General features: G+C 46.5%; 1 protein-coding gene across 2 annotated transcripts in view; it reads left to right on the plus strand.

Moving 5' to 3' along the window:
- The window catches only part of ATRX (ATRX chromatin remodeler), a 1501634-nt gene that overhangs the window by 1372248 nt on the left and 101557 nt on the right, over window positions 1-27829 (plus strand). For both annotated transcript variants that reach the window (XM_085608236.1, XM_085608237.1), the window contains exon 31: window positions 13600-13749. In XM_085608236.1, coding sequence (XP_085464362.1) covers window positions 13600-13749 — 150 coding nt within the window. The remainder of the gene's footprint in view (window positions 1-13599; window positions 13750-27829) is intronic.

Genomic DNA, 27829 nt, shown 5'->3' on the forward strand with positions numbered 1-27829 from the left:
GGCTGAAACAATGTAAGTTCATACCCTGTAAGTCGTGCTATAGTCAGGTGTTGTGTTTGCGTTCTATTCACAAGGACTTCTACTGTGTGTGGTACTTGAACTGTCAATGGATGTCCTAACACTATGGCATCGCTTTGTCTAATTGCTAAAGCTGTCGCTGCTACTGATTTCAGGCATGCAGGCAAAGCCTGAGCTACGGGATCTAATGTACTAGAAAAATAAGCACATGGTTTGTGTGTTCCTGCTTGTTCCTGTGTGAGTACTGACAAAGCAGTACCCTCGCGTTCTGTAACAAAGAGTGTAAACTGTTTTCTGTAACATGGTGTTGCTAAAACAGGTGCTTGACATAAAGCTTTCTTTAGGCTTTCAAAAGCTTGTGTATGTTCCTGAGTCCAAGGGAGAACAGTCGATGTGGCTGCCTCCTGTGTTGTCAACTGAATGAGTGGTTTTGCTAGAAATGCATATTGCGGAATTCACTGTCTACAGTATGAAGTGAGGCCTATGAAAGCCCGCACCTCCTTTTGTGTCTTGGGTATTGGCATGTTAGCTATTAACTGAATGCGGTCTGGTGTAAGCTGCCTTCCCTCCTTGGACAGCGAGTGTCCAAGATAAATAAATCGCTGGACACAGAATTGCAGCTTAGAAGGGGACACCTTGTGCCCTTTTTCGGCTAGAAATTGTAAAACTGTCAGTGATGCTTTTTCACATTCAGGTTCGCTTCGGGCGGTGATCAGCAGATCATCGACATATTGAAGCAGAGCAGTGTTAACTGGCATGTGTATACTGTCAAGTTCTCGTTTCAGTGCTTGGCTATAGATGCTGGGGCTTTCTGTAAATCCTTGAGGTGCGCGTGAGAATTTAAAGCTACGTCCATTTAAACTAAATCCGAATAAATATTGGCTTTCCGGATCTATTGGGACGCTGAAAAAGGCATTCTTGAGATCAATTACAGTAAAGAATGTTGCTTCGGAATCAATAGCTGTCAGTAATGATGAGATATCGGGAACCACAGGAAATTGTGGCACAATGCATTTGTTTAATTCGCGCAGATCAATAACCAGTCGATATACTGGCGGGGCCTTAGGATCTGTTCGTTTAAGAATCGGAATTATCGGGGAATTACATATATTGGAGTCAGTTTCTACAACCACTCCTTGGGCAATGAGTTCGTCAATGATTTGCAGTAAAGCCATTACAGCATCTGGGGGTAACTTGTATTGTCGCATTCGTGGTAGCACCACTCCGGCCTTTAATGTGACTCGATATGGTGTAATATTCATGCAACCAACATCAGTAGGGCCTTGTGCCCATAGACGTGTGGGCAAAGTCTGTAGTCGGGAATCCATGTCTCTAGATACATAGTGACCTTTAAAATCACGTAAAAACAATCTTACTCCTTCCGGAGAACAACATATTATGGCTCCTAGAGCTTTTAACGTTTTTATTCCTAATAAATTTTCTGGACATGATTTAGTAAGCAATAAATCTGTGGTTCGGGTCAAAGGTCCTATCGTAAGTGGAAGAGGCTGTGACACTTCATTAACAATAGGCTTTCCTGAAAAACCCAGGGAAACATTCTGTGAGCCTGAGAGGGGTGCCCCTGGAACTTCACTACGTTTTATAGTTGTTCGACTTGCCCCTGTATCGAGTAAAAATTTTCTATCTTGACCTAATAATTCACTATGTACATAAGGTCCTTCTTGATCTACAGGAATCTCGATAAGGGGTAAGTCAACTTCCCTCTCTAGGCTAGTTCATGCGTAACGTTGATACTCCGGATATTCATACTGTGCAGTCTGATACATTTGTCGTGTTGTTGTCTGTGTGGCAGCAGCAGGCAACGGTGGTGCAGCTGGCACAAACTGTATTGGCTGTTGTGCGGCTGGCATGGCCTGGGCATGCTGCAAAGCTCCTTGTTCATTCTGATCTTGTCTCAGTGGCCGTGATCTTTCTTGTGTTTTTCCTATGCTGATATTATGTTTTAAAACTGGGCAATCGTGTACGTAATGACCTGGCTTTTTACAGTAATTGCATGTCCCTTTTCCGGGTCCTGCTGAATCGGAATGTGTCATACCCCTTTTATGCCCTTCAGCTGGAACTGTCTGAGAAACTAGCATTTTCATTTTCGTGTCTTTCATGCGTCTGTGTTCATGTTCTTGTTCCTCTCTAATTCTATTGTGATGGTACTGTAACATTTGTAACATTTGTGTTGGAGTATTACCTTGCCAGGTACTCTCGAATTTTAATACTCTATTCTTTACTGGGGGCAGGGCATTTTCTACTAATTTTGTTACAAACAGATGTGGGTATGATTCGCTACTTGCTTTTATGCCACTATTTATACCAAAACATTTTTCAAATCGGGCATAGTAATCACTAGTGTCCTCATCTTGCTTCTGTTTACAGGCTGAAATTGTACCCCAATCTTCCTTTTTCGTAGTTAATAAACGCGGCAGTACCTGTACTAGTAATCCTGGTAATGCCTTAGTTTTGTCCCCAAGCCCTGCTCCTGCAGTTCGGGCCCTTTCTTCTGCTTCTAATACTGACCATTCTATCTTTTGGTCTCCTACCTCCCACTCCTTTTCCTTGAGTTTCTCATAAATGCCAGCAGGCATCAGTACCTTTAATATTGTCATAATGTCGGGGTAGGTATACTCTCCCATGAGTAACATGTCTTTAATTTCTCGGTGAAAACCCGCCGGGTCCTTGTCATGACTGGGTACCACTTTCTTCATTTGTAACAATTCTATTTTCGATATGGGCGTATATATAAATACGCGTCTAAACTGATTGTCCTCGCCCTTTATTGGGTGCACTTCTCGTAAGGGATTCTGTCTATCTATGTGATACGTAGTTCTTTCCTTGACGGACAATGACGGACAATGGCACATGTTCTGAACATACAAAAAGAATATACTGCTTTCTTGATTCTAGAATTTCTTTAATTAATTCAGTACCTGGACCTCTCCAATTATTCATAAGTAATTCAGTCAGTATGTCAGGCAAGGGACCAGGGTCCGAATGCTGCCGATATAGTATAATGAGTTGTTGAATCATATAAATCCCAGCTAACCTTTGTTCATCTGGGGTAAGATTAAAAAATGTGCGTACTACTGTATCATCACTATATTTTCCGGGACTGTCCACCCAATGGACAGCTGCCCTGGCTAAATCTTGTTCATCCATAGAATCGAGGAAATGATAACCCCTTCGTTCTCGGAGTAGCTTGTCGGCGGTTTGGAACGAATGCTCGTTAGACCTTATATGGACTATGGGTGTTGTGAAACCCCTGTTATTGTCTGGACATATCGGGCGTATCGGGTCATTAAGACATCTCGTACTATTACAAGATCTTCTTTTACCTACATAGGCTATAGTTTCTAACTGTCCTGTGGGCGGTCCTGACCCTTCTTCCTCGCTTTGTTCAAACTCGTCTACCTCTAATCTCTCTTCGTGTAGGCGTTCTATTTCTTTACGGATCTTTCGGCACATGGCTATTATACAATTTTGTTTATCATGTCTCCCTTCTGATATATTCTGGCTCCATCTTGTAAGAATTTTCATTGCTTCCGGGTCTACCCCCGGTCGGTCTTGATTTCTGATCACACAGTTTATGAGGAAACGTAACAGTTCCCCCTGTATCTCTACTTTCTGGTATTCCATAGCTCGGTGAATACATTCTGGATCTCGCCCTGTTTGGACAAAATGATATATTTCGTCTAGATGCGCAGTCATTCCTGGTAACTTCGCTAAATACACTGCGGCTCGTCTGATACGCAATGATGCTAGGGTCATTTCGTCCTCCTTTCCAGGCACCGGGTCATATCTACAATCTATAAGAAGTTCCTTAAGCGCACGGGCACTAAGGAGTTTGGGTGTACGTGAATGTGCTGACTCTTGAAATGTAAGTTTATTTATTCTGGGTGGCGTAGAAAAAGTATTGGTAGCACCTCCCGTAACCCCATCTGGGGTGTCGGGTGCGAAAGGATTCGTCGAACGTGACACAGCAACTACAGGTGTGGACACAGCCATAGAAGCAGCTGTGGGAACAGATGTAGAAGCAGATGTGCTTGCCGGAACTTGTGACTCGATTTGTTGCTGTAGGGATACGGATGCTGGATCTGAACGTTGGACCTCCCTGGTATGCGGTCTATGCGGGGCGGAATTTGCATATTCGGGAGCTGCGTCATCTAAATATGAGGAAAGAAAAACATCTTCTGCGGTTCTAGGATGCCCCTTAGGGTGTATTTTTATTGGAAATAATGGGGGTGGCAAGTCTTTCAGTATTTCTGGGGTAGCCTTAGGTAATCCTTCGGCCAGAAGGGGATACATACCATTCATAAGGGCATTTCTTTGTCTGTCTACCTGTTCTGATTTCACTCGGATACCTTCCTCAATTAATAGACTTTCTTGAACTTTATTGGAATTCTCTTTACTCTTCTCTTCCTGTCTACGTGCTTTTTCTGTTCGTCTATGCGATTCCTTACGCCATAATTCAATGGCATCTTTCTGTGACTGTCTGACTTTCCTTTTCCATAACTCTTCTTCTACTTTCATGATGCACTCTGCATCCCAGGTCCCCGCTGCGGGCCACCTCTGACTTTCTGGTAATCCCTTGGTATAGTCTACCCATAAATCAAGAAATAATATAGCGTCTAAGCCATGTTTATGATACATGAAGTGCCCTGGAGTGTCCCTAGGAGGAATAGGGACGGCTTCTTCGAGAACCCCTTTTCTGGTAGTGATCTGTCTTAATTTCGAAAAGAGCGGCATATTGAGAACTGACCTTATACTTGATTTTGACCAACTGACCTGATACTTGAATTTGAACAGACTTAATACAGTAAACACAACAATGAACAGTCATTCATACCACATTATACAGAACATACTTAAACACTTTAAACATTAAACATTAAACCTTTAACTGAAACAACAATGATGATCGTCTGCATAACTAATCACCAAGCTTAATTCTCGACAATAACTAGACAATAACTAGACACTTCGGAATACTTCGGAATACTTGATATACTGCTAAACAGTACAGATACACTGCTAAACAGTGCAGACCGGATTTGTGTACCCAAACCCGTCTTGACCGGCACAACCTATGTGCACGTCAGAAATGCCTCCCCGGTAATGGTACTCACCGGGTAGCTCCGGAAACGGAAGGCCTCAGTAACTTGAACTTGACTCGGACTGGACTGGACTCGACTCGACTCGTCGGACACTGGACTTGACTTCGGACTGGTGGGTCTCTGTATACCTCGGATCTTGCTCTCTCAGCTAGGCTCTGGTCGGGATACTTCGCACTTCTCACCGCCTCGTCTGGGTGTTGATCGCAGTCTCAGTCGCCTCCGCCTGACCGGAGGGAGATACAGGAAATCCTGCTGGTACGCGTAATTGTCCGTCCAGCTGTGGCAGGAGACCGGGCCTGCAACGCACCGCCGGCGCGTGAGATGAGAAAGTGTCCCTGTTCGGGCGCCATCATGTGGTAAATAATTTTTCCTTTACCGGGACTGAATTTGATACAGAAACATTATAAAATAGCTCAGTAAAATGAGAGGCAGAATCCGTGGTATTAGAGGTTCGGAATGAGCTTTATTCCATTAATACGATTATAATCGGTTGCTCTCAATGTTCCGTCACCACGAAGGTTCAGGAAGTGAAGCACACACTTTATTGACAAGAAGTAACTTTTATAGTACATACATTATAATGAAGTGAATACAGTAGGCGTAACAATTGATAAGGACATTGACGTTTGGTCTGCGTAACCGAAAATGGGTGTAATAATGAGTAAAAAGGAACATGATTGGTTATGATGTCATACATAGGTGGATCTATAAGATAATACTTGGCCTAAATGCGCGCGCAGCAGTATGACGTGTAATTGACGTGTAACTAGGGGGTGACGGGGATTTGACATTTAGCTCTATATGTGGAGACGAGAAGTCTGGGGGGTCAAGTCAACCTAATCCCAAATCATATCTAACATCCTATGTTTAAAGAACTATGTTATCCACAAAAGAAGGACTCTCGGACAGAATCTATTCTATACTGACTGTGCGTGCATGTACAAGCGTCTAAGTGTCTACACTGAATGCGAGGGGGGGAATATTCCATGATAACAGGGCTATGAATTACTTGTATTAAGACAGAGAAACCGGGCTCTTTGCTGGGTAGCTGGAAGAATGTTTACTTAAACTACTAGGCAGGAATGCATCGGCTGAGGGGGAAGCAGATAATTCGAAGGTGAAATACAGTTCTTGGCAGAGAATAAGCTGATGTCAGGCTTTGTGAGCCGCGCAGAAAATGAGACAAAGTTCATGGTCACAGATGCAGGCTCAGACTGGAGCTTTCAGAGGCAGAAGGCAAGAGGAGTTTTGATAACAGAATCAGGGCCTACTTGCCTGGACTGTAAAATGGCATAAGTGAACCATGTAAAGCCGGTGGCCTTTTGTACTTAAAAATGGAATATCCGGCCTATTCATGGCGGATCTGACAGAGGACATGTTGACTGTGGGCGCACATGTATTTGCGTCTTCATAACTGGAACTGGAGGGAACATACATGTACTTGTGACATGCATATAGAACCGTAGGGGTCCAAGATAGGGGACATAACTGACCAGAAAAATCCATATTTCCAGCTGAGAGCTGAGAGCTCGTCAAACACGAACTCCACAGCACCATAATGGCAACACTGAAGACTGAGAAGTTTGGTATCAAACTTCTCAGCACATTAAACCCACACTGATGCCAATGTGGGATTTAATGTACCAAGCACCCCAGAGGGCATCTTAGAGATGCCCCCTTAAACCTAACCTACAATCCACGTCTGCTCTGAGGCTGCCTAGGCTGCCACCCAGCAGACCTGTAGCTGGACCCCTGGGTGGGAGACCCCCTGCTCTCCTGGGCCTGCAACAATGCACATCCTGGGCGAGGTGCTAAATCTCCTCCCCCAGGATGGGCAGGGGGAAGCTTCAAAGGCATGCCGCCTCTGTGAGCTTCCCCAGGCCACTGCAACCCCCCACTCTGGTGGGAAGCTTGGCCGGAAACCCCAAATAAGGACAGGGGATGTGCCAGCCTGCCAACCCCACCCCTCAGGTGGGGGAGGCGAGGTGAAGCACATCTCCGGGCTCTCGCCATCTTGAAGATGGGAAGCCCTACCCTATCAGGACTAGGCTACTGCCCCCCTCCCACAGGAGAGAGGCAGGATAGGGGGTGTACCCACCCCAGGACAGGGACCCATTGGTCCCTGCCCTTCACCTACCTGTAACTCCCCTAAATCTAGTATTTAGGGGCACTCTGAACCTTCCTTCCCCAGATTCCAGATTCAAAAATACAAAGAAGAGCAAGAAGAAAGAAGACCTGCCCTGCAGCTGCTAAGAAGAGGAAGACACCAACTGCTTTGGCCCCAGCCCTACTGGCCTGTCGACCCTCGAACCTGCTCCAACCCGGCATCTCTTGTGGCCAGCAACCTAACAAACCCCGGAGGACCTGGCTACCTTTTGGGTCTAAGTCCCTAGGACTCCCATGAGTTGAGGCTCTACTCAAAACCTACCTCTAATCCCTGGCAGCAGCCCGGAACCGCGAACCCAGCACACTCTGCACCAGCCAAGCCTGGCCAGTGCCGGAGTGAACAAAGACCACAAGGACGACCCCACGGCGACTGTGACCCCGAGTCCGGCACCCAACGACCTCCCTCGACACTCCTGAAGAAGCCTGCAGCCTCAGAACAAGGTGCCCCCCCCTACCGCGATCAACAGAGGGTAAGATTTCCCGACACCAAAAGGCACCCCTGCACACGGCGCCCCTCGGCCCCCTGTGCCCAATGCCAGGGTACCTACCTATCCTCCAACTACCCAACTTACCTCTCGAAGTGGTGGTGGCACCTGAAGAATCCTCGTCCCCGAGCTTGCAGTCTCTTTCCAAACCGGAGATTTCCCATTTGAAAGCAATTGAGCGCCCGAAGGCTCAAAAGCACCCTGCACCCAACCGCCCGAGTGGCCCAGGCAGTGCAACCTCTACACCTACCTACTTCCCCACTTGCCCTTAGTAAGTGACCAGGAGCCCAGCTCCCACAGCCGCGTGGCTTGCTAGTCAGCAGCCACCAACCAAGGCCCCCCCTATCCCTTATAGGTTAAAATTGGGCCTAACTCTCTCTGCACCCGGCCGCCCTAGAGTCGCTGAGAGTGAACCAACTGTACCTACCTGACCCTGGGGGACCCCTGAGTCTATGCCCAGAACCTCAACTCTGCCAGTCGAGTACTTACCTTTAAACCGATAACTCTATTTTCTTCATAGGGTAACATTGACTGGCTTTTTCCTGAAATTTCTTCTATGTGTGGACTTTTCCAAACTGAAAATATTCACCAAAAATCAGCCGAGTAACGAAAACGAAAATACTCACCTGCTCTTAGGTGAGCTCCCAGTGCTGGATCTTGATGCCCAGCACTGATTCTGAAAAATACTTACAACTGTACTTACCAGTAACCCAATTTTCTCCCATACGAAATCATTGACAGTTTTTCTGTGAAATTTCTTCTAAGTGTCAATTTCTGCAATCTTTAAATATTCTTTAAAAATCGTATAATTACTGAAAACGTAATTACTTGCCTGTTTTGGATAAAGGTCCCAGTACTGAGTCTAGGTATCCAGTACTGGATTACAAAAGTAACGAGAAAATACTATACCTGCAACTTGAATTTTCTTCCATAGGGAATCATTGACTGTTTTCTTTGAAATATTTTGTCAACTTTTAAAATAGCTAAATATTGTTTAAAAATCATCACAGTAATTAAGTTGACTTTCATCACTTGATTCTTAGTACTGACCCATGACTGAATCTAGGATCCAGTCCTGGAATTCCAAAAGTAATCCTAAAAGTAATCTGCAAATAACTTGAAATTTCCATTGAGCTCAATGCATTGTTGTGTTTAAAATAATGTTGCCTATTGCAACCACTTGTAACTGTTTACAAAAGTCAATTACATATTGCAAAAGTATTTATATAAAGCATCTCATTCTGAGAAAGTATATTTTAATGCCAAGTGTTGGTTCTAAAATAAAACAAGCATATATTTTTTTTATATAAACCATTGGCCTAGAGTTCAGTTCTTGAGTGTGTGAGACCATTTGCTGACTGGGTGTGTACAACAAATGCTTTACTCTGTCCTCTGATACTGCCTTACTGCTCGACCAAGCTACCACTTTAGAGAGAAAGGTTATATCTAACTTTAGCCTCTGTCAAACCCTTGGGGACTGTGGACTCCGTACACCCTGTACCTATTAAGGAACAGTATATACAGAGCCACTTTCTCACAATGGTTTCCTATGGGAGAAAGTTCAAGTTACCGGTAAAGTATGTTCTCGTTACTTCTGTAATCCAGTGCTGGGCTCCTAGGCTCAGTACTGGGACATCTATCTAAAACAGGTAAGTAATTACGTTTTCACGGTTGGTACGATTTTTAAAGAATATGTGTAGTTTGCAAAAATCGACAGAAGAAATTTCACAGAAAAACAGTCCATGGTTTCCTATGGAAGAAAATTGAGTTAGCGGTAAGTAAGGCTTGTAATTACTTTTCAGGATCAGTGCTGGGCACCAAGATCCAGCACTGGGATCTCTCCTAATAGCAGGTGAGTATTTTTGATTTCGTTACTCGGTTGATTTTAGATGAATATTTTAAAGTTTAGAAACTCCACACTTAGAAGAATTTTCAAGTGAAACAAGCCAATGTTACCCTATGGAAGAAAAGTGAGTTATCGGCTTTTGGGTAAGTACTCGACTGGCAAAGTTGAGGTGCTGGTCATAGACTCCGGGGTCTCCCAGGGTCAGGTAAGTACAGTTGTTACACCCTCAGCGGCACAGGGGCAGCCGGTTGCAGAGTGAGTTATGCCCAATGTTATCCCTTGGAAGGAAGGGGGCCCATGGTTGGTGGCCGCTGACTAGCAGGCAACGCGGCTGTGGGAGCTGTGCTCCTGGTCACTTGGTCAGGGCAAATGGGGAAGTAGGTAGGAGTAGAAGTTGCACTGCCAGGGCCACTCGGGCGGCTGGGTGCAGGGTGCTTTTGATCCGTTGGGCCCTCAATGGATTGCAATGGAAAAGCTCAAGAACGAACAAAGGCTGCAAGCTCAGGGACGAAGACTCTTCAGGTGCGACCACCACTTTCGAGAGGTAAGTTGGGTAGTTGGAGGATAGGTAAGTACCCAGGAGTTGGGCACAGGGGGCCGCAGGGCGCCGGGGTGCCTTTTGGTGTCGGGAAATCTTACCCTCTGTTGATCGCAGTTGGGGGGGTCCCTGGTTCTTAGGCTGCAGGCGTCGTCTGGAGCGTCGTGGTGGGTCCTTCGGTGCCGGATTCGGGGTCACAGTCGCCGGGGGGACGTCCTCGGGGTCTTTGTCCACTCCATCACAGGCCAGGCTTGGCGGGTGCAGAGTGTGCAGGGTTTGAGGTTCCTGGCTGATGCCAGGGGTCAGTTACTTGCTTTGAGCAGTACCTCTGCTCGTGGGAGTCCCAGATGCTCAGGTTCACAAGGTAGCCCGGTTCTCCGGAGTTTGTGAGGTTGCTGGCCACCAGAGATGCCAGGATTTAGCAGGAGCAGGTTCGAGGGTCGACAGGCCGGTAGGGCCGGGGCCAAAGCAGTTTATGTCTTCCTCTTGTTAGCAGCTGCACAGCAGGTCTTGTTTCTTCTTGATCTTCTTTGCTGTTTCGGAATCTGGAATCTAAGGAAGGAAGGTTCAGGGTGCCCCTAAATACTACATTTAGGGGTGTTACAGGTAGGTAAAGGGCAGGGACCACTGGGTCCCTGCCCTGGGGTGGGTACACCCCCTATCCTGCCACTCTCCTGTGGAAGGGGGGCAGTGGCCTAGTCCTGATTGGGCAGGGCTCCCCATCTTCAAGATGGCGAGAGTCCGGAGATGTGCTTCACCTCGCCTCCCCCACCTGAGGGGTGGGGTTGGCAGAGGCTGGCACACCCCCTGTCCTTCCTTGGGGTTTCTGGCCAGTCTTCCCGCCAGAGTGGGGGTTTAGAACCGGTATGGGCCAGTTGCTGAGTACAGCAAGTGGCCTGGAGAAGCTCACAAAGGCGGCATGCCTTTGAAGCTTCCCTGCCCATCCTGAGGGAGGAGACCTAGCACCTCGCCCAGGATGTGCATTGTTGCAGGGCCAGGAGAGCGGATGGCTCTCTACCCATGGGTCCAGCAACATGTCTGCTGTGTGGCAGCCTAGGCAGCCCCTCAGACCAGACGTGGATTGTAGGTTAGGTTCAGGCGGCATCTCTAAGATGCCCTCTGTCGTGCATTGTACATTAAATCCTGCACTGGCATCAGTGCGGGTTTAATGTGCTGAAAAGTTTGATACCAAACTTCTCAGTCTTCAGTGGTGCCATCATGGTGCTGTGGAGTTCGTGTTGACGATCTCCCAGTACCATATACTCTTAAATGGCAGCACTGCACTTACAGTGCCCAGGAATGGACCTGGGTACTTTAGGGGCACAGGGCTCATGCTCCTGTATCCACACCACTGGCATAGGGCACCCAGCTATAGGGGTGGCTGATGTATGCCAGGGCAATGTATGTTGTGGGCATGGTACACAGGGATGTGTGCCACGTCGACTCTCTGTTCTGTCCTATACCCAGACACTCAGCCTGCAAGGGCAGTGTGTTTGCGTCAGGGTACAGGGCCTCTAAGGGTGGCACAATAAGTGCTGCAGCCCTTACAGGCCTTCCCTGGTCATAAGGCCCTAGGTACCTAGTGTAACATTTACCAGGGCCTGACATGTGGCCAGGGTTTGCCAATTTGGGTTTTAGGTTTCAGCACAGTTTTTAGGAAAGGAGCAGGGGCCCAGGGCACACTCAGTCAAAGTACATTCAGCAATTCAGCAAAAAGTGGGGGCATACCATGCAAGAAAGATGGCACTTTCTCACAGTCGTGTACAGAACTGATGTTCAGCGCGCAAGGGCGACGTCTAAGTAGCTGCCGCGACGTCAACTCGGCGCCAACGACGGACGCGAAGCCACACACCGCCAACTTCCGACCCCCAGGGGTACTGCTGACAAAAACTTTCCGAATCCAGTCTGACGCCTGAGGGTAATTCTAAGATAAGGAATCTATCACTAATAATGTTTCTTACAGATATATCGTTACCGAAGGTAAGTAACTTGTTCTTCACATGCTTTGCATTATTCTGCGATCAAGTGATAGGATGCGCATGTGTTTATTTACAATTTTTTCGTCGAAGTTTGGCATCGACCTAGGCAGATTTGGTTTAAATCACTGTGCTATTGACCATAAGCCCACAATGACCTACGCTCAGGGTCTCCCATGGGTAGCTTGGTAGCTACTGGTAATTCACCTGTACCCTGGAAGTAGCTTTCTGAAGTGGAACCTACCACAGTATGCAGTTCTGAGAGTCTAACCGTTTTGAAGATGGCAGCACGGCATATCACCATATTCTTGGAGCGGCCAACAACCAATCCAATGACAGGGCCATATGCTTACCACAAACATACCTGCAACATGACCTCCTGTCTCCACTCTCAATTTAGCATGGCGATTGGTCCCCTTGCAAGTTCCACTCTTTCAGTCATAGTATACATGTAAATAATTGGGCGAGAAAAGAAGCACCCGCAGTAGCAGAGGGTAGATGCTAAGGCAGGCGTCTCCAGTGGTAGTTTGAGAGCCACTAGTAGCTAGCCAGTATCCAGGGTGTAGCCCAGAACAATATATAATTCAGCCCAGCAAATAATTCAGAGAGTAGCTGGTTTGAAGATAGCAGCACTACACATCTCTGTATCCTTGGAGTGGCCTTCAGCAAAACCAATGACAGGGTTAACACACTTACCACAAATACACACTGTGATGGCCTGAGGTACCTGCAACATGACCACCTGTTAACACCCTCAATTTAGCAAACTCACATTGAAATTGGTCAATTTGCAACCCCCACTCTATAGATCATATAACACATGCAAAAAACTGGGCAGAAAAGAAGTGCCAGACCTAGCAAGAGCGGAGTCACTAGAGAGTGGGGCTGCCTGAGACAGACTGGAAGTATGTAATAACTGTTTCAGATGGTACGAGTGGTGCATGCATGTTTGTATGTATGCGTATTTGTTTAAATGTTTCTCTGTGTACATTGTCCCACCACGGAATCCATTCCTGATGTCTAGTAACACCAAATGTAAGTGGTTATGATTATTTCTGGTATAGTGCTGGCACTGGCTTATTAATGGTTAATCTTGACATATGTTGGACATCCAAGAATTAATCGCGGTATAGTGTCAACTATCCTTGCCATATTGTGAGAACGCTTGGGCTTTAATTGTGGCCATCTGTCAAACATGATGTGGCGATTCTTTGCAGCATGGCGGGCTGTCATAGCACAGTGTGGCTGACACATAATGGTGGGAAGCCTTGGCATAATCTAGGCATGTGTGACCTTATGGTAGTAATCCCTAGTATCTGCCCTTGGCGAACCAGCAGAAGGCGCTTTAGTGAAGGTAAAGAACTTGTTCTTTTGGATGAGGATTAGATAAAGGGAGTTAAATTGTCACATGTTTGCTAATTCATTCTCTTCCCTTCTTAAACCACAGGACGCTGTTTTGGCAGAGTTGCTTCAGGAAATGAAGGAGTTTATTGTTACTTATCATGAGCACGATTCGCTGCTCGACCACAAAGAGGAGGAGGAACTATCGGAGGAGGACAGGAAGGCAGCATGGGCTGAATATGAAGCAGAAAAGAAGGTTGGTTGAAATGATATGCAGGTTTATTCTTATAACCCGGATCCCTAGAGTTGTTTAAAGTCAATAAAGATTCATTTGAAATCTCTCAACAAAATGTCAGATTTTTAGTGTGAAATCAGTTGCCTCTGATTTCTTTAGTTTTGTGTGGCTCGTAGTACTTAATTGACTGAAGACCATCATTAACGCAATTGTAATTGAAGTGTTAGTTTGAAATTTGACTTTTAAACAAATGGATTTCAGCTTGTATTGAGAGTAGTTTTCTCATTAGACAGTATTTTTCAGAAACCCTTCAATTTATTATGATCTACAGATGTTTCCCCATGGTGGGGACAGGTGGTAAGTTATGTGCTCTTATAGGAGCGAGAAGGCTCTTATTCAGATTGTTGGCTGTCTTTTACATACAACGGTGCATTAATTTCAAAGCAATCTAATCCTCCACAATAATTCCTTTGAAGCTTCCTTTTAAAGAGTTCTTGCAGAATGTCACTTAAGTGTTGTTCTTGTCTATGCTAAACAACCATGATAGAAATGTTTGTCTTTTATTGCCACTCAACTGATTTAGATATCCATGTAGCCTAAGATTCCTTACTTTAGAACCTTCCCCAGGCGTAAGATTGGATTCGAATTTTTTTTCCCAGTGCACGTCCGCGCGTCAGCAGAAAGCGTCATGCGACTCTATACCGATGTCGTTCACCAGGAGTAACGTCGACTTAGTCCATATAACTCTCTCGCTGACGTCCGTTATCGGAGCGGTTAGAGTCTGTTTTTTGGCCCATCTTGTCGGTTCTACAGGGTAACAGTGTGCTTTTTGTGATGTTTTCAAGGTTTAAACCTTGTGGATCTTGTGACAGACAGATGTCTATCCTAGATCCTAATAACATCTGTTTGTGGTACCTTGGACTTGGACCAACATGACTCCTAGGAGCTTGGTTCCTGTCAATGTCTTCCGCCGAAGGTGTTGAAAGAGCGTTGTATGAAACTTCTGGCCGCGCGATTATCTGAGGCACCTCGTTGTCGTTAGTTCTCGCTGAAGCACAGAGACCCATCGGGAAACCATTCGGGTGAGAGACTGCCGAGGTTGAGGGAGGCTCTGAAGTGCAAATGCTCAGTACCTAAATCCGTCTCTGATGCAGTCTCCAAACCTTCGGGTGCAGAGCATTAAAGGGGAGTCCACTCTGCGCCTCCCTAAATTTCCTGGAGCTGGGGCCACTCTAGCCCAGATGCAGAAATATTACTGTTCGAGGCATATGAGCTGCAGATCACACACTTAGGATAGTAGATCGCCATCTGGTGTTGGGCTCGGATGCTTGCAGGTTGTTGTCGTCTTCGGAAGAAGTCTTTTGTCACGAGATAGGTGACTCCTCCCTTGGACTACAGTGCGCATGGGCATCCACTCCATCCTCAGATTGGTTTTTTCCGCCATTGAATTCGGATGTAACTTTTCCAACTCCGGTTAAAAATCTCAAATCTCAAATACAAGCTTTTCAAAGCAAAAAAACTTCTACAACTACATCGAAGCACCTTCACTCGACACTCTAATTCATCGGCTCGATTCCGGACGTCGATGCGGGCTGCTGGGCCTATCCACGCCGTGAGGCCTACGGCTCATGGAAAGGACGCCGTTTAAAAAATGCCCCCAGTGTGGAGCAAAATTTCCGCACAGTGACCCTCACAAAGTCTGCAACCTGTGCCTATCACCGGATCCAAAAAGACCATTCGGGATCGTAGAGCTCGACGCCATATCATGGCACACAGATCAGCCCCGGAACCAGTAAACATCTTCGATGAGAGTCCCGATGTCCCGGAAGAGGATTCCGAGGAACTTCAAATCATCTCAGAAGCAGACGACCCCATTACTCCGGGACAATGCGTGAGTACCCCCTGCCCCTGCCCCAACCCCTCCAAAACCGAAGGCATTGGTCAAAACTTCGCCAGCTGGCCTCAGTCGAGACAGAAAACACCCTTCAGAAGCCGCGCTTCCGGGCTCGGCTCCGAAGAAACATAAGCCTTCCGGTGGCTCGGGCCCGAGTAAGCCGCATGTCATTGTACCCCCGGCACCGAAGACAAAAGACCTCTCGGCACCGAAATCGGATCCGACACCTTCGGCACCGAAAACATCGAGGCCCGTAGATAAACCGGCACCGAAAGTTCCCAAGCCGAAAGACTCAACTTCGGCACCGAAACCTTCTTCGGCACCGAAACCACCAGCTAAGGACTATAATACACCCCCTAAAGCCAAAGACTCTACTCGATCGGAACCGAAAAAATCGGCGCCAAAATCTGTTCCTGAAGAACAAGAACTTTTCCATCCAGATCCAACACAAAAAAGGATATATATTAATCCAAAGACTGGACATGTCACTGCAGTGCCATGTAAGAAACGGAAACTGGACACAACACCTGCCCCAGTTCCTATAAAAAAGGAGGACTCTGCAACATCGGTAAACACAAAATGGGTGGAGGGTCCAAGGGAGTTTAAAGACCAGCACGGGCAAATCCCCAAATACCAGAACTAGAACAACAAAAGGGCCAGTTTGCATACCCCAGTAGAGGATCCTATCTACAAGGACCAAGTCCCATCACCCACCGAGGTGGCATGCTTCATCATCTGGGACCTCCCGTTAACCACACCTGGTGTGGTTAAAGAGCTACTACTCCTTTAGTTACTTAAAAAAGGAGGAGCTCAGGGATGTTTTTAACTATCTAACACGGGGGGGAATCACTCCCAAAGTGGAAGGAAGCTGCCTATGGTGTAGTGAAATGAAGTGCAGTGTGTGAAAAATGTGAATTTAAAATTGATTACCACGGGAAAACTGCTTTATTAAATATCCAGTGATATCAACAATAAAAAGACGCAGAAATGATAGAGTAAAACGTGTGCACCAAACAATACGGAACACGTACTCTAAGTGTAGGTCTACATGTTTCAGCCAACTAGCGTCTCAAAGACTCTGCAACATCACCTGTGCCTCCTTCCTCTCCCATACCACCTTCTACCCCACCCCCTCTGCCTACACAACCCTTACCTCTACCATCTCCATCACATACACCACCTCCACAGGATAATGATGATGACCTAGGGGGAGGGGGTGATCCTTATAATACTAATGATCCGTTCACGGATCCAGATACCGCACCATTGGATGATTGGGCATACCCTCTACCTGACCTGACCCTACACCATATCCCTCCAAACCATCACCTCCAGATGACCACCTGGGGTTTGGACAACTAGTAAACAGAGCGGCACTTTACCATGGCGTCACCATGCACTCTGATGCACCGAGGAAGACTTCCTCTTAGACACTTTTGAACAGTCTCAGAAGTCGGTACAAATTTTACCTATGCTTAAAGGGGTGATAAAGCACGCCACAGAAGTATTTAAAGACCCCGTCTGTGCCAGGGTGCTTAACCCAAGAATTGAGAAAAAATATAGACCTGCCCCAGAAGATCCTTGTTACATCAAAGGACAGCTCCCTCTGGATTCTTTGGACGTTTCCAACGCAAGGAAACGCGCCAACTCCCAAACCACGGGAAATACACCACCCCCTGACAAACAATCCAAACTATTAGAAGCCTCGGGCAAACGAGTAGCAGCACAAGCTGCCAATCATTGGCGTATTGCCAACACCCAAGCCCTATTAGCACGCTACGATAGGGCTCACTACGATCAGTTGGAGAATCTGCTACAACACCTGCCAGACCAATACAAGACCCAGGCAAATGACCTTATACAGGAGGGAAAACTTATCTCAAATGCGTCAATTAAATGTGCACTTGACGCCGCAGACACCGCCTCTCGAGCAATAAACACAAGTGTACTCCTTAGACGCCATGCCTGGCTACGCATTTCAGGCTTTAAGCCAGAAGTACAAAGTACCATATTTAGCCAACCTTTTAACCAAGAACAGCTGTTTGGGTCAGCAGTTGACACTGCACTCGAAAAAATGAAAAAGACACCGAGACTGCCAAGTCCATGGGAGCATTGCAGACTCCACAACCACGCGGCTCCTTTCGACGCTCCTTCTACAGAGGAGCCTCCAAGAATATGGGAGCAGACACCTCCTCTACATTCAAAACCTCTACACAAACATCCCCTAATAGAGGATATTTTAGAGGAGGATATAGAGGAAACAACAACAAGGGACGAGGTCGAGGCAATACCAACACTCGTACCTCCCCCGCCACAAAACAGTGACTTTCCTCCACTCCCCCCAGACCATTCCACTCCAGTCGGGGGAAGACTCAAACAGTTCCTACCTGTCTGGAACTCCATCACAACAGACAAGTGGGTAAGACAAATTATCCAGTATGGTTACTGCCTGGAACTCACCATTACCCCTCCACACATACCACCCAAGCAGCGTTCCATATCACCAGACCATCTTACGCTCCTCAAACAAGAAGTCCTCTCATTGCTTCAAAACACGCAATTGTACCAGTTCCCTTACAACATCAGGGTACAGGGGTATACTCACTGTACTTCCTAATCCCCAAAAAGGACAAGACTAAGACCAATACTCGACCTCAGACTCCTAAATCTGTACATAAACTCAGATCATTTCCATATGATCACTCTTCAACAAGTGCTCCCACTACTACAAAGTGATTTCCTGGCCACACTAGATCTCAAGGATGCTTATTTCCACATTCCCATACATCCTGCTCACAGGAAGTATCTAAGGTTTGTGGTGGACGGACAACACTATCAGTTTACAGTCCTTCCATTCGGGGTAACAACTGCGCCCAGAGTATTCACCAAATGTCTAGCAGTAGTAGCAGAGCATCTAAGAAGACAACACATTCATGTCTTCCCGTATCTAGACGACTGGCTAATAAAAGCCAACTCATTCAACAAATGCGTTCTACACACTCACCAAACTATTCAAATCTTGCACAACTTGGGATTCACAATAAACTACCCCAAATCTCCTCTCCAACCCTCCCACATACATCAATATCTGGGAGCCACCATAAATACCTCCAAAGCCCTAGCATATCCCAGCCCAGCCAGGATAGCTAATATACAAGCTCTCATGGTAAAATTTCAAACCCAACACTCTTCCAGCAAGAGTGTTCATGCAACTGATAGGCATGATGGCGTCATGCATCTTCATTGTGCCTTATGCAAGACTTCAAATGCGTCCCTTGCAAGAGTGTCTATCACGTCCGTGGAATCAGGCTCACGGACAACTAAAAGATCTGGTGTTGGTGGACAGCCGCTCACATCGCTCTCTAAAATGTTGGAACACCATAAACCTGTCCAAAGGGCAGCCGTTCCTCGAGCCTCTTCCACAAATAGTGCTAACAACGGACGCATCACTCACGGGATGGGGAGCCCATCTCCTAGGACACACCACTCAGGGAAAATGGACCACTCAACAGAAAGTGCTCCATATCAATTACCTGGAACTACTGGCAGTATTCCTAGGACTAAAATCATTCCAAATACATCTCCAGAACAAAACTGTCCTCATCCGGACGGACAACATGACAGCCATGTATTATATACAAAAACAAGGAGGCACACATTCTCTCCAGCTGTCCCAGCTAGCACAGAACATTTGGAGATGGGCCATTCCCCAGAACATATACCTGCTTGCAGAACACCTTCCAGTGGTTCACAATCAGATTGCCGACCTGTTAAGTCGACAGACTCAACAGATCCACGAATGGGAATTACATCCAAAAGTCCTACTCCCCTTTTTCCAGAAATGGGGCCAACCAGACATAGATCTGTTCGCCACACACGAAAACGCAAAATGCCCAACCTTCGCCGCCAGGTTTCCCCGCCCACAGTCCAAGGGCAATGCGATATGGATGAACTGGTCAGGCAGATTTGCGTACGCTTTTCCGCCTCTCCCACTCATTCCATTCGTGGTACGCAAGCTCAGGCAACAGTCTCTCAAACTGATCCTAGTAGCCCCCACATGGGCACGCCAGCCCTGGTTCACAACACTGCTGGAACTCTCTCTAGTTCCACACCAAAAACTGCATCTCTCTCCGTCATTACTAACCCAGAACCATGGAGAAATAAGACACCCAGATCCAGGTCAACTGAATCTAGCGATCTGGCTCCTGAAGTCCTAGAGTTCGGTTACCTCAACCTACCACCAGACTGTATGAATATTATAAAAGGGGCCAGACGACCTACCACTAGACCCTGCTATGCTGCAAAATGGAAAAGATTTGCCATTTACTGCACTAACAATGATATACGCCCACTGGATGCATCCATACAGAACATCATTTGCTACTTACTACACTTGCAAAGATGTAATTTAGCGTACTCATCCATACGTCTCCACCAGGCAGCATTAGCAGCCTACTTGCAAAATCGACAACACTTGTCACTATTTAGAGTGCCTGCGATCAAAGCCTTCATGGAAGGCCTTAAGAGGATTATTCCTCCCAGATTACCACCCTCTCCAGTGTGGAATCTAAACATTGTTCTTACAAGGCTCATGGGACCCCCTTTTGAACCTCTGCATAAATGCGAACTACAGTTCCTCACATGGAAAGTGGCTTTCCTTATCGCTATCACATCCCTTAGACGGGTAAGTGAGATCCAGGCTTTAACCATACAAGAACCATTCCTACAATTACACCGCAACAAAGTGGTTCTTAGAACAAATCCGAAATTCCTGCCAAAAGTCACATCTCCGTTCCATCTTAACCAATCAGTAGAGCTACCAGTGTTCTTCCCAAATCCGGACTCGGTAGCTGAAAGAGCTTTTCATACCTTAGACGTTAAAAGAGCCCTACTTTACTTCATCGACAGAACCAAAGCATTCCGCAAAACCAAACAATTGTTTGTTGCTTTCTCTCCACCACATAAAGGCAGCCCCATTTCCAAATCCGGGATAGCCAGGTGGATAGTTAAATATATCCAAATATGCTACCACAAGGCTAAACGCACACTAACAGTTCCCCCTAGAGCGCATTCCACATGCAAAATAGGGGCTTCCATGGCATTCTTAGGAAACATTCCCTTAGAAGATATCTGTAAGGCAGCCACATGGTCTACAACACACACCTTCACTAAACATTACTGTGTTGATGTGCAAGCAAAACAACAAGCTTCTGTAGGTCAGGCTGTCCTTAAAACTTTATTCCAAACTGCTGCAACTGATACAGGTGACCACCGCTAGGGGAGACACTGCTATATAGTCTATCCTAAGTGGGTGATATACAGCTCGTATGCCTCGAACGGAATATGCTACTTACCAGTATGCATCTGTTCTTGGCATGTAGAGCTGCAGAGCCACACACGCCCACCCACCTCCCCGGGACCTGTATCTGTTCCAGCATAGTCTTACTTAGACATTACACATGGACATCTCTCTCTCTTTTTACAAACTCCATCATTTCCCATCATGGCGAAAAACAATCTGAGGATGGAGTGGATGCCCATGCGCACTGTAGTCCAAGGGAGGAGTCACCTATCTCGTGACCAAAGGCTTCTTCCTGCAAGCATCCGAGCCCAACAACAGATGGCGATCTACTATCCTAAGTGTGTGGCTCTGCAGCTCTACATGCCAAGAACAGAAGCATACTGGTAAGTAGCATATTCCTTTCCCTTCATAAGGTTTTTGGGCCTCGTCTCCCTCTGATGCGCTTTTTGGTCCCAAGGAGATAGGAGGTGCCCTGACTGGATCCTCACATGCAGGATCACCTTTGGTGACCGAGGGCCCTCTGAATCAGTTACCGGATTCAAGTCATGCTGGTGCACAGGAGGGTTCATTCATTTGGCGTCAGGGCAGCCAATGACGTCGGCAGCATCAATCAACGATGAGCCCATTACTCTTTCTGACATCGATACGGCACCGGATGTGGTGCCGATGAGGCAGTGTGCTTTGGGCAACTCCATCTGGTCCGATTCAGATTGTTCCTGCTTTTCATACGGGAATACTCCAGTTTGGTAGCTGGAAGGAAGAATAAAGGGTGTTAAAACACTTTGGCCAATACTACTCAGCCTCCCTTGGAGGAAAATTGGCTGACTGAACTGGGGGAGGCTAGTGGGCAAGGATCCTCTCTAGTTTCAGATTTACATTCTACACCTGATATGGCAACAGTGGCGAGTTCTTCTTATGCTGGGGGGCGGGGGGGGGCCTATACAACAATACACAGATTAAGGGTGGCGAAACGGAGTCAAGTTTAACCCCTTCGGTGCTCATGACGGAACGGTTCCGTCATGAGCCACGGTTGAGCTGTGCTCATGACGGAACCGTTCCGTCATGACCACGCCCGCGCAAGAAACCGTCAGCACAGCGGCGGAATTCGCGCAGCATGGAAGGGGTTAATAAAACATTTCCACAGAGGTGATGTCTAGCGCAGTTAGTGTGGTAAATTTTGGTGGATTATGGCGGCCACCCCTCCCCCAATTTTCCCAGAAGACCGATTGGCCTGGAGATTATAGTAATTGTTGGCAAGGGCGCCCAGAAAATCGGGATAAGACTGATGCGAGAGGCAAGTTTCAGTTAATAAGAGTATATCTGGTATGGCTGAGTCCAGTAAATGAAATATGTCTAATTTGTTTTATTACCAAGGATCGAGTATTTAGGTATATTATTGGTAATTCAGATATCCTATGACTATCCTGTATCTGAGTAATGTCTACAGCAGGAGGCAGTTGATTCAGTTCAGGGAAAGAATCCCTGGTTTTCATAATCCCCAACTTCACTAATCAGGGGTAAATGGAGGGGTTAAGTGTTAAGTCTTTAGAATGCCAATACTTTTATTCAGTCATTGAATAACTTAAAATGTGGGCATAGTGACTGGCCCCCGATGGGTGCAGACAGGCTTGCCTTTGGCACTCACGAGCGGCGACTGGCTTTAAATTGCCGGGTGCAGCTTTAGCTCCTTCCCTCCCCATCCTTGATTGGATGCCCCTGCTGGGCTTAAACAAGGAAGTGAGACCGGCGCTTGGCCAATGCGAGCAAGTAAGAGAAACAAAGTCTTTACAGTCTATTAGAAGGTCTAAAAAAAATTAGCAGCAGTGCAAGTCAAATTCATACAGAACATAATACATAAGGGTTATAATGTACAATCAACACGGCAACCAACACAAGTCAGCGGCAATGCTAAGACTAAATGGGTTTATTTCATAGGGTAATTTGGTGACCATGTCTTATTGTCTGGTGTAATGTTATCCCCTTGATTTTAATATGTTTATGACTTTGGTTACTGTGTTCTGTCCACACTTATTGTGAGGTGAGAAAATGCATGTTTTGGATCCCGTTAGGGGTGCGAATTGTTTTATTACCATACTTGAATGGGTATTTTATTCCCATGGTTTATATGTCTTGCGACTTTACTTACCTGTGGTTTCTTTTTCTGGTTTTTATGTGGTAGAGTATGTTATTGCTCAACTAAATTATTACGACTGTTTGGTTTTAGAGGTCTCACCTAGCGTCGCAGCGCATGCGCTGCTTGCTCGGCGAGATCAATTGTCGTGGGGTTGCTATTGGAAGTGGGGTGGAAGCTCCGCCATTGCTTTTCATTGGCGCGAGTCACACTTTATGGTAAACGCACGCTTTTGATTTGCAGTGAGGCTTTTTTGTCCCCTCCCTGTCTCCTTTAGGCCCCACCCACCCGGACTAGATATTGTCCTCGTGCACGGCGTCTCTTGCTCGCGCATTGCCGGCGTCTCTTCCGCTTTGCTGCAAGTTTGCCACCCGCAGCTCTCACCAGTCTCCCGTTAGTCTGAAATATAATTCACTTTACCGTAACCTCAACAACGTTTTGTGATTGCACCGTCCAATCCTCTGGCATGTCACTGTTTCATCAGCAGTCCTTCAAACTAGCTTTTGCTCGCGCAAGGCCGGCTTCTCTTCCGCCTTGCTGCACGTTCGCCAGCCGCAGCTCTCCCGCAGCTCTCACCAGTCTCCTGTTAGACAAACTGGTTTCACCTCTCAATGCACAGGTCGCGTCTTGTCGCACACAGGTGTAAACAGGAGGTCTAAATGCGAGGCGCTCCTCCCTTCCACCCCCAAAGACCAATCTAATCCCTACCCGGAGATCAAAGGCACCTACGGTAAAGCGCTTGCCCTCCGTCAACGCCATTACCTCAGCACTCGATAATGGCATCTTCCCTACCTGCATATGTCACTACATATGTCAGTTAAAATGGCTCCAGCTTGCCAGAAAGCTGCCATGCTAGGTCCCGATAATTGCATGTTAATCTCGCAAGCTAACTGCGCTATACTACAGGGGCCCTCTGTACGCTAGAATCCATTGGCCCTGCGATCAGGGCATTCGGGAGGGACAGGGGACCAAACTTACTACATACTATATACTGTCAAAATGGTGCCAGGACGACAGAACACTGCTGTGCCTAGCTCCAATAACAATTAACTATCAACCTGTCAATTAAAGGCAAGGAGCACAACCCCACAAAGTTAGTAGCTCTATACTCCAGGCCTCACTGCACACTTACATCCGTCGACCCTCCAATTGGAGCAAGCATGAGCGGCAGGGACAGCAAGGGTGAGCGACAAGTATAAACCAACTTAATTCTGCGCAATCAAATTAATTGAATTAAATAAGATCACACCAAAGCACTTCATAGCGGGAAATCATATATGTAATATATTTTGCGCTCTCATCTTCCTTATAAATCAGCTTGCGACATGTGGCAGGCATTCAGAGGAGATACAGAAGCACAGACCGAGTAGGAACCTGCACCAACAATTACTGCCATAGTCTGTTTGAGAGGAACTCTATGGAAGTTTCATCACTTTTATCACACTTCTCTCAGCCTCATATACTCTAACCGGCCTGCAGAAGAGCATACTCTCTCATACATGCCTGCATTAGCCACTAGCCTGCTGCAATAGCAGTCATAAATTCAAGGAGGGTGAATGCGCACCGATTCTTTGCTGATCAATCAGTTGGGTCTCCACGGCAGTGTATCTCTGGACATTTGGTGTCAGACACAAGAGAAGGAACGTGCCGATCTTTGACAAACACAGTCACAGGATCGTGCGACTCTTGTGGCTGCCGATACCTCCACATTATATCTGTATTCTGTGCCAGAAATCTAAGTTAATCAATGTTGCTGTTGTTCGCAAAAGTGAGGCTTGTCTACCCACAGGGTAGCCCAGGAAAAACCTTGAAATCCTTCCAACCTGCTTCTGTACTCCCATCACTACTAACAAGAACAAGCATTTGCAATGCAATAGATCAAGCATTTGCAAGAGTTTGAGCTATTGGCATTGTAAATGTGAATGCCATTAATTTATGTGTTTTTAAAACCTGCAAGCGGTGCGTGAATACGCACTTTGTTCTTATAGTCCTTGCTTAAGAGAAGCAAGACTGGCAGTAAAAGAGGCGCAGTTACCGCCAGTCTTGCTTCTCGTAAGCAACAACTATAAGTACGAAGTGTGTATTTTCGCACAGCTAGCAGGTTTCAAAACACATTAATAAAAGGCATTATCTTTTACAATGCCAATCGGTCAAACTCTTGCAAATGCGAGACCTATTGCATTGCAAATACTTGTTTCTCTTGTTCTGGAGCAGGTGTGTTATAGTAAGAGTCTTTCCATGGTCACAGTTCGCAGACCCTCCTCCGAGGATGCTTGCTTTGGTATTTGATTCTAAAGTAAGGAATCTGCGGCTAGATGTCTCTATCAGATGAATACGTTTTGCAGCGTGAATCTTTTCTGGATTCACTATTCTGTGCATTATTCTAGTGGTTGGGGCCGCAATCGTAGTATTTTCCCTTTTTTTCTTTTTTTTGTTGGTGGGTATCGACGTAGTACCATTTGGTGCCTTTCTGTGACGTCGACGGACTACCTCCGGAAGCCCCACCTTTGGTAGCCATCTTCAGATTCTTCTTTCCGCCGTTGGGTCTGGATCGATACGGAGAAGCTCCTGAGATTTAAGAGAAGAATCGTGGGAAAAACAAGAAGAATTGTTGGGAAAAACCAGTGAAGCAGAGTCTTCCAATTTATCTGTAAATCTACAATGACTGCAGCGCGACGAAGAGAAGAAATCCAGAACTTCGTCGGTGACCGGATAATGCACATGCAGGGGGCTCCCTGTGTGTGGTAATGGACAAAACGCCATTCAAGTTTTGTAAGAACTGCCACCACAAATACGCTCAAAAGGATCAGCACCCAGTCTGTAACCTGTGCCTACCGCTGGACCATCGAAGCGACGACTGTAACGCTTGCTCAGTCTTCACTCCGAAGATGTTGAGGGTAAGAGAAAGGCAGCGACGAGCAAATTACGACATGCAGGGCCAAGAACCACCGCCATCGCTGCAAGACCTGGACCTCTCCAGTGAGGAGGAGGACAACGTCACCGAAGACCTGAAGGCGACGAGGAAACAGAAGTTTTGGTCGTGGAAGTCGAGAGGAAGACTTCAAAGGAGGCAAGAGAGTCGTCGACCTCAAAAAAAACAGAAGAGTCTCGAAAATCAGACTCTAAAACACGAAAAGGATCCTCAGCGTGAAAGCATTCGGCGACCGTAGCTACATCCAAACAAAAACAGACCGTAGGATCCTTGGATAAGGACTCCGGAGTGGCAAAGGTCCTCGAAAAAACCAAGGCGTTGAAGGACAGTCTGGAGAAGGACGCCTCGGCATCTAAAAAGGAGAGACCGAAGCAAACTTCGGCGGCGTCAGTCGAAAAACGGAAAGCGGACAATCTAGGTGCCGGAACACAAGAGGCAGGGATTGAGAAAAAGAGAAGAAGGCTTGAAGCCAAAATGGCGAATATCCTTCAACGTAAAAAATACTTTGACGAAAGCTTGAAGCCATTCAAGATACGGCCGAAAACAAGAGAAACCGAAACCCAGGGGGTTGTCGAAGAAACAATACCACCAACAACCCCAGAAATAATCGAAGAAGAAGAGGAAGGTTCTTACTTCGGGGAAGATGCTGAACAAGACGAACAAGCATATGTGAAGTCGTCGTACTTGGAGACTCGAGTTCCAGTAGCAAGACCTTGACTCGAATCGGCCGAAGAGTCTGTAGAATCATATCCTTCGAGGCCATCTCCTCCAGGTGACATTGGCATGTATAATCAGGTGATAACGAAGGCTGCAGAAACGCATGGGGTTAAGCTAGAGGAAGAAAAATCTCAATCCTGTTTTTTATTGGAGACTTTGATGCCTTCACAATCTAAGAACCAATTCCTACCAATGCTCCCTAGTGTATTAGACCAGGGGAAAGAGGCATTCAAGGAGCATGTTGTTTGCAAGGCTATAACACCAATATCAGTAAAAAATACAAACACTCCTCTAAAGAACATTTATACATCAGAGGATCAGTGCCAGCTGACTCTATCATTGCCTCAACAACAAGAAAAATGGAAAATGTTCTTACTACAGTGGGATCACCTCCGGACAAGGAAAGTAAGAGGATGGACCTCGTAGGAAGTAAGATGGAGAGAAGCGCAGCAAATCAGTGGTGCATTGCAAATTCCAATGCATTGCTCAACAGGCAAGCGTACCAGCACTGGGAAGAGGTAGGGGAACTGTTGCAAAACCTACCAGAACAATTCCAAAAGAGAGCAAGCCACCTGGTGGAAGAAGACAAGAACATTGCAAACACCTGTCTGGAATCTGCCCTGGATGCTGCTGAAACATCCAGCAGGCAAATGATTGGCATAACGGAAAGGAGAAACACATAGCTCAGAATCTCAGGTTTCAAGCCAGAAGTGCAGAGCAACATAATTAATTCTCCATTCAGTGGCGAGCTATTGTTTGCAACGGTGGTTGATGACAAATTAAACCAACTAAAAAAGAACAACGAAACAGCAAGATCCATGGAAGCCCTGCAGTTCAGAGGTATCACCATCAAGGAGGCCAGCGGGAAGAGGTACGAAACAACCTACTACCTCGCACCAAGGTTACCAGCAAACATACCAAGCCAGGAACCAGAACACCCAACAGGGACAGCAACAAAGCTGGCAATATCAAGGGAGAGGATCCTTTCACAAAGGGTTGGACAACAGACCTTCACCAAATGACTGCACTCACACACAGGTACTCTCACAAAGACCTACAGTGATAGTACATACAAACAAAAAGAAGCAATTAATAGAACAAATGGACACCAATTTACAGTTTCTC

This window comes from Triturus cristatus, chromosome 5_2, assembly GCF_964204655.1.
Source record: "Triturus cristatus chromosome 5_2, aTriCri1.1, whole genome shotgun sequence".
Lineage (NCBI taxonomy): Eukaryota > Metazoa > Chordata > Amphibia > Caudata > Salamandridae > Triturus > Triturus cristatus.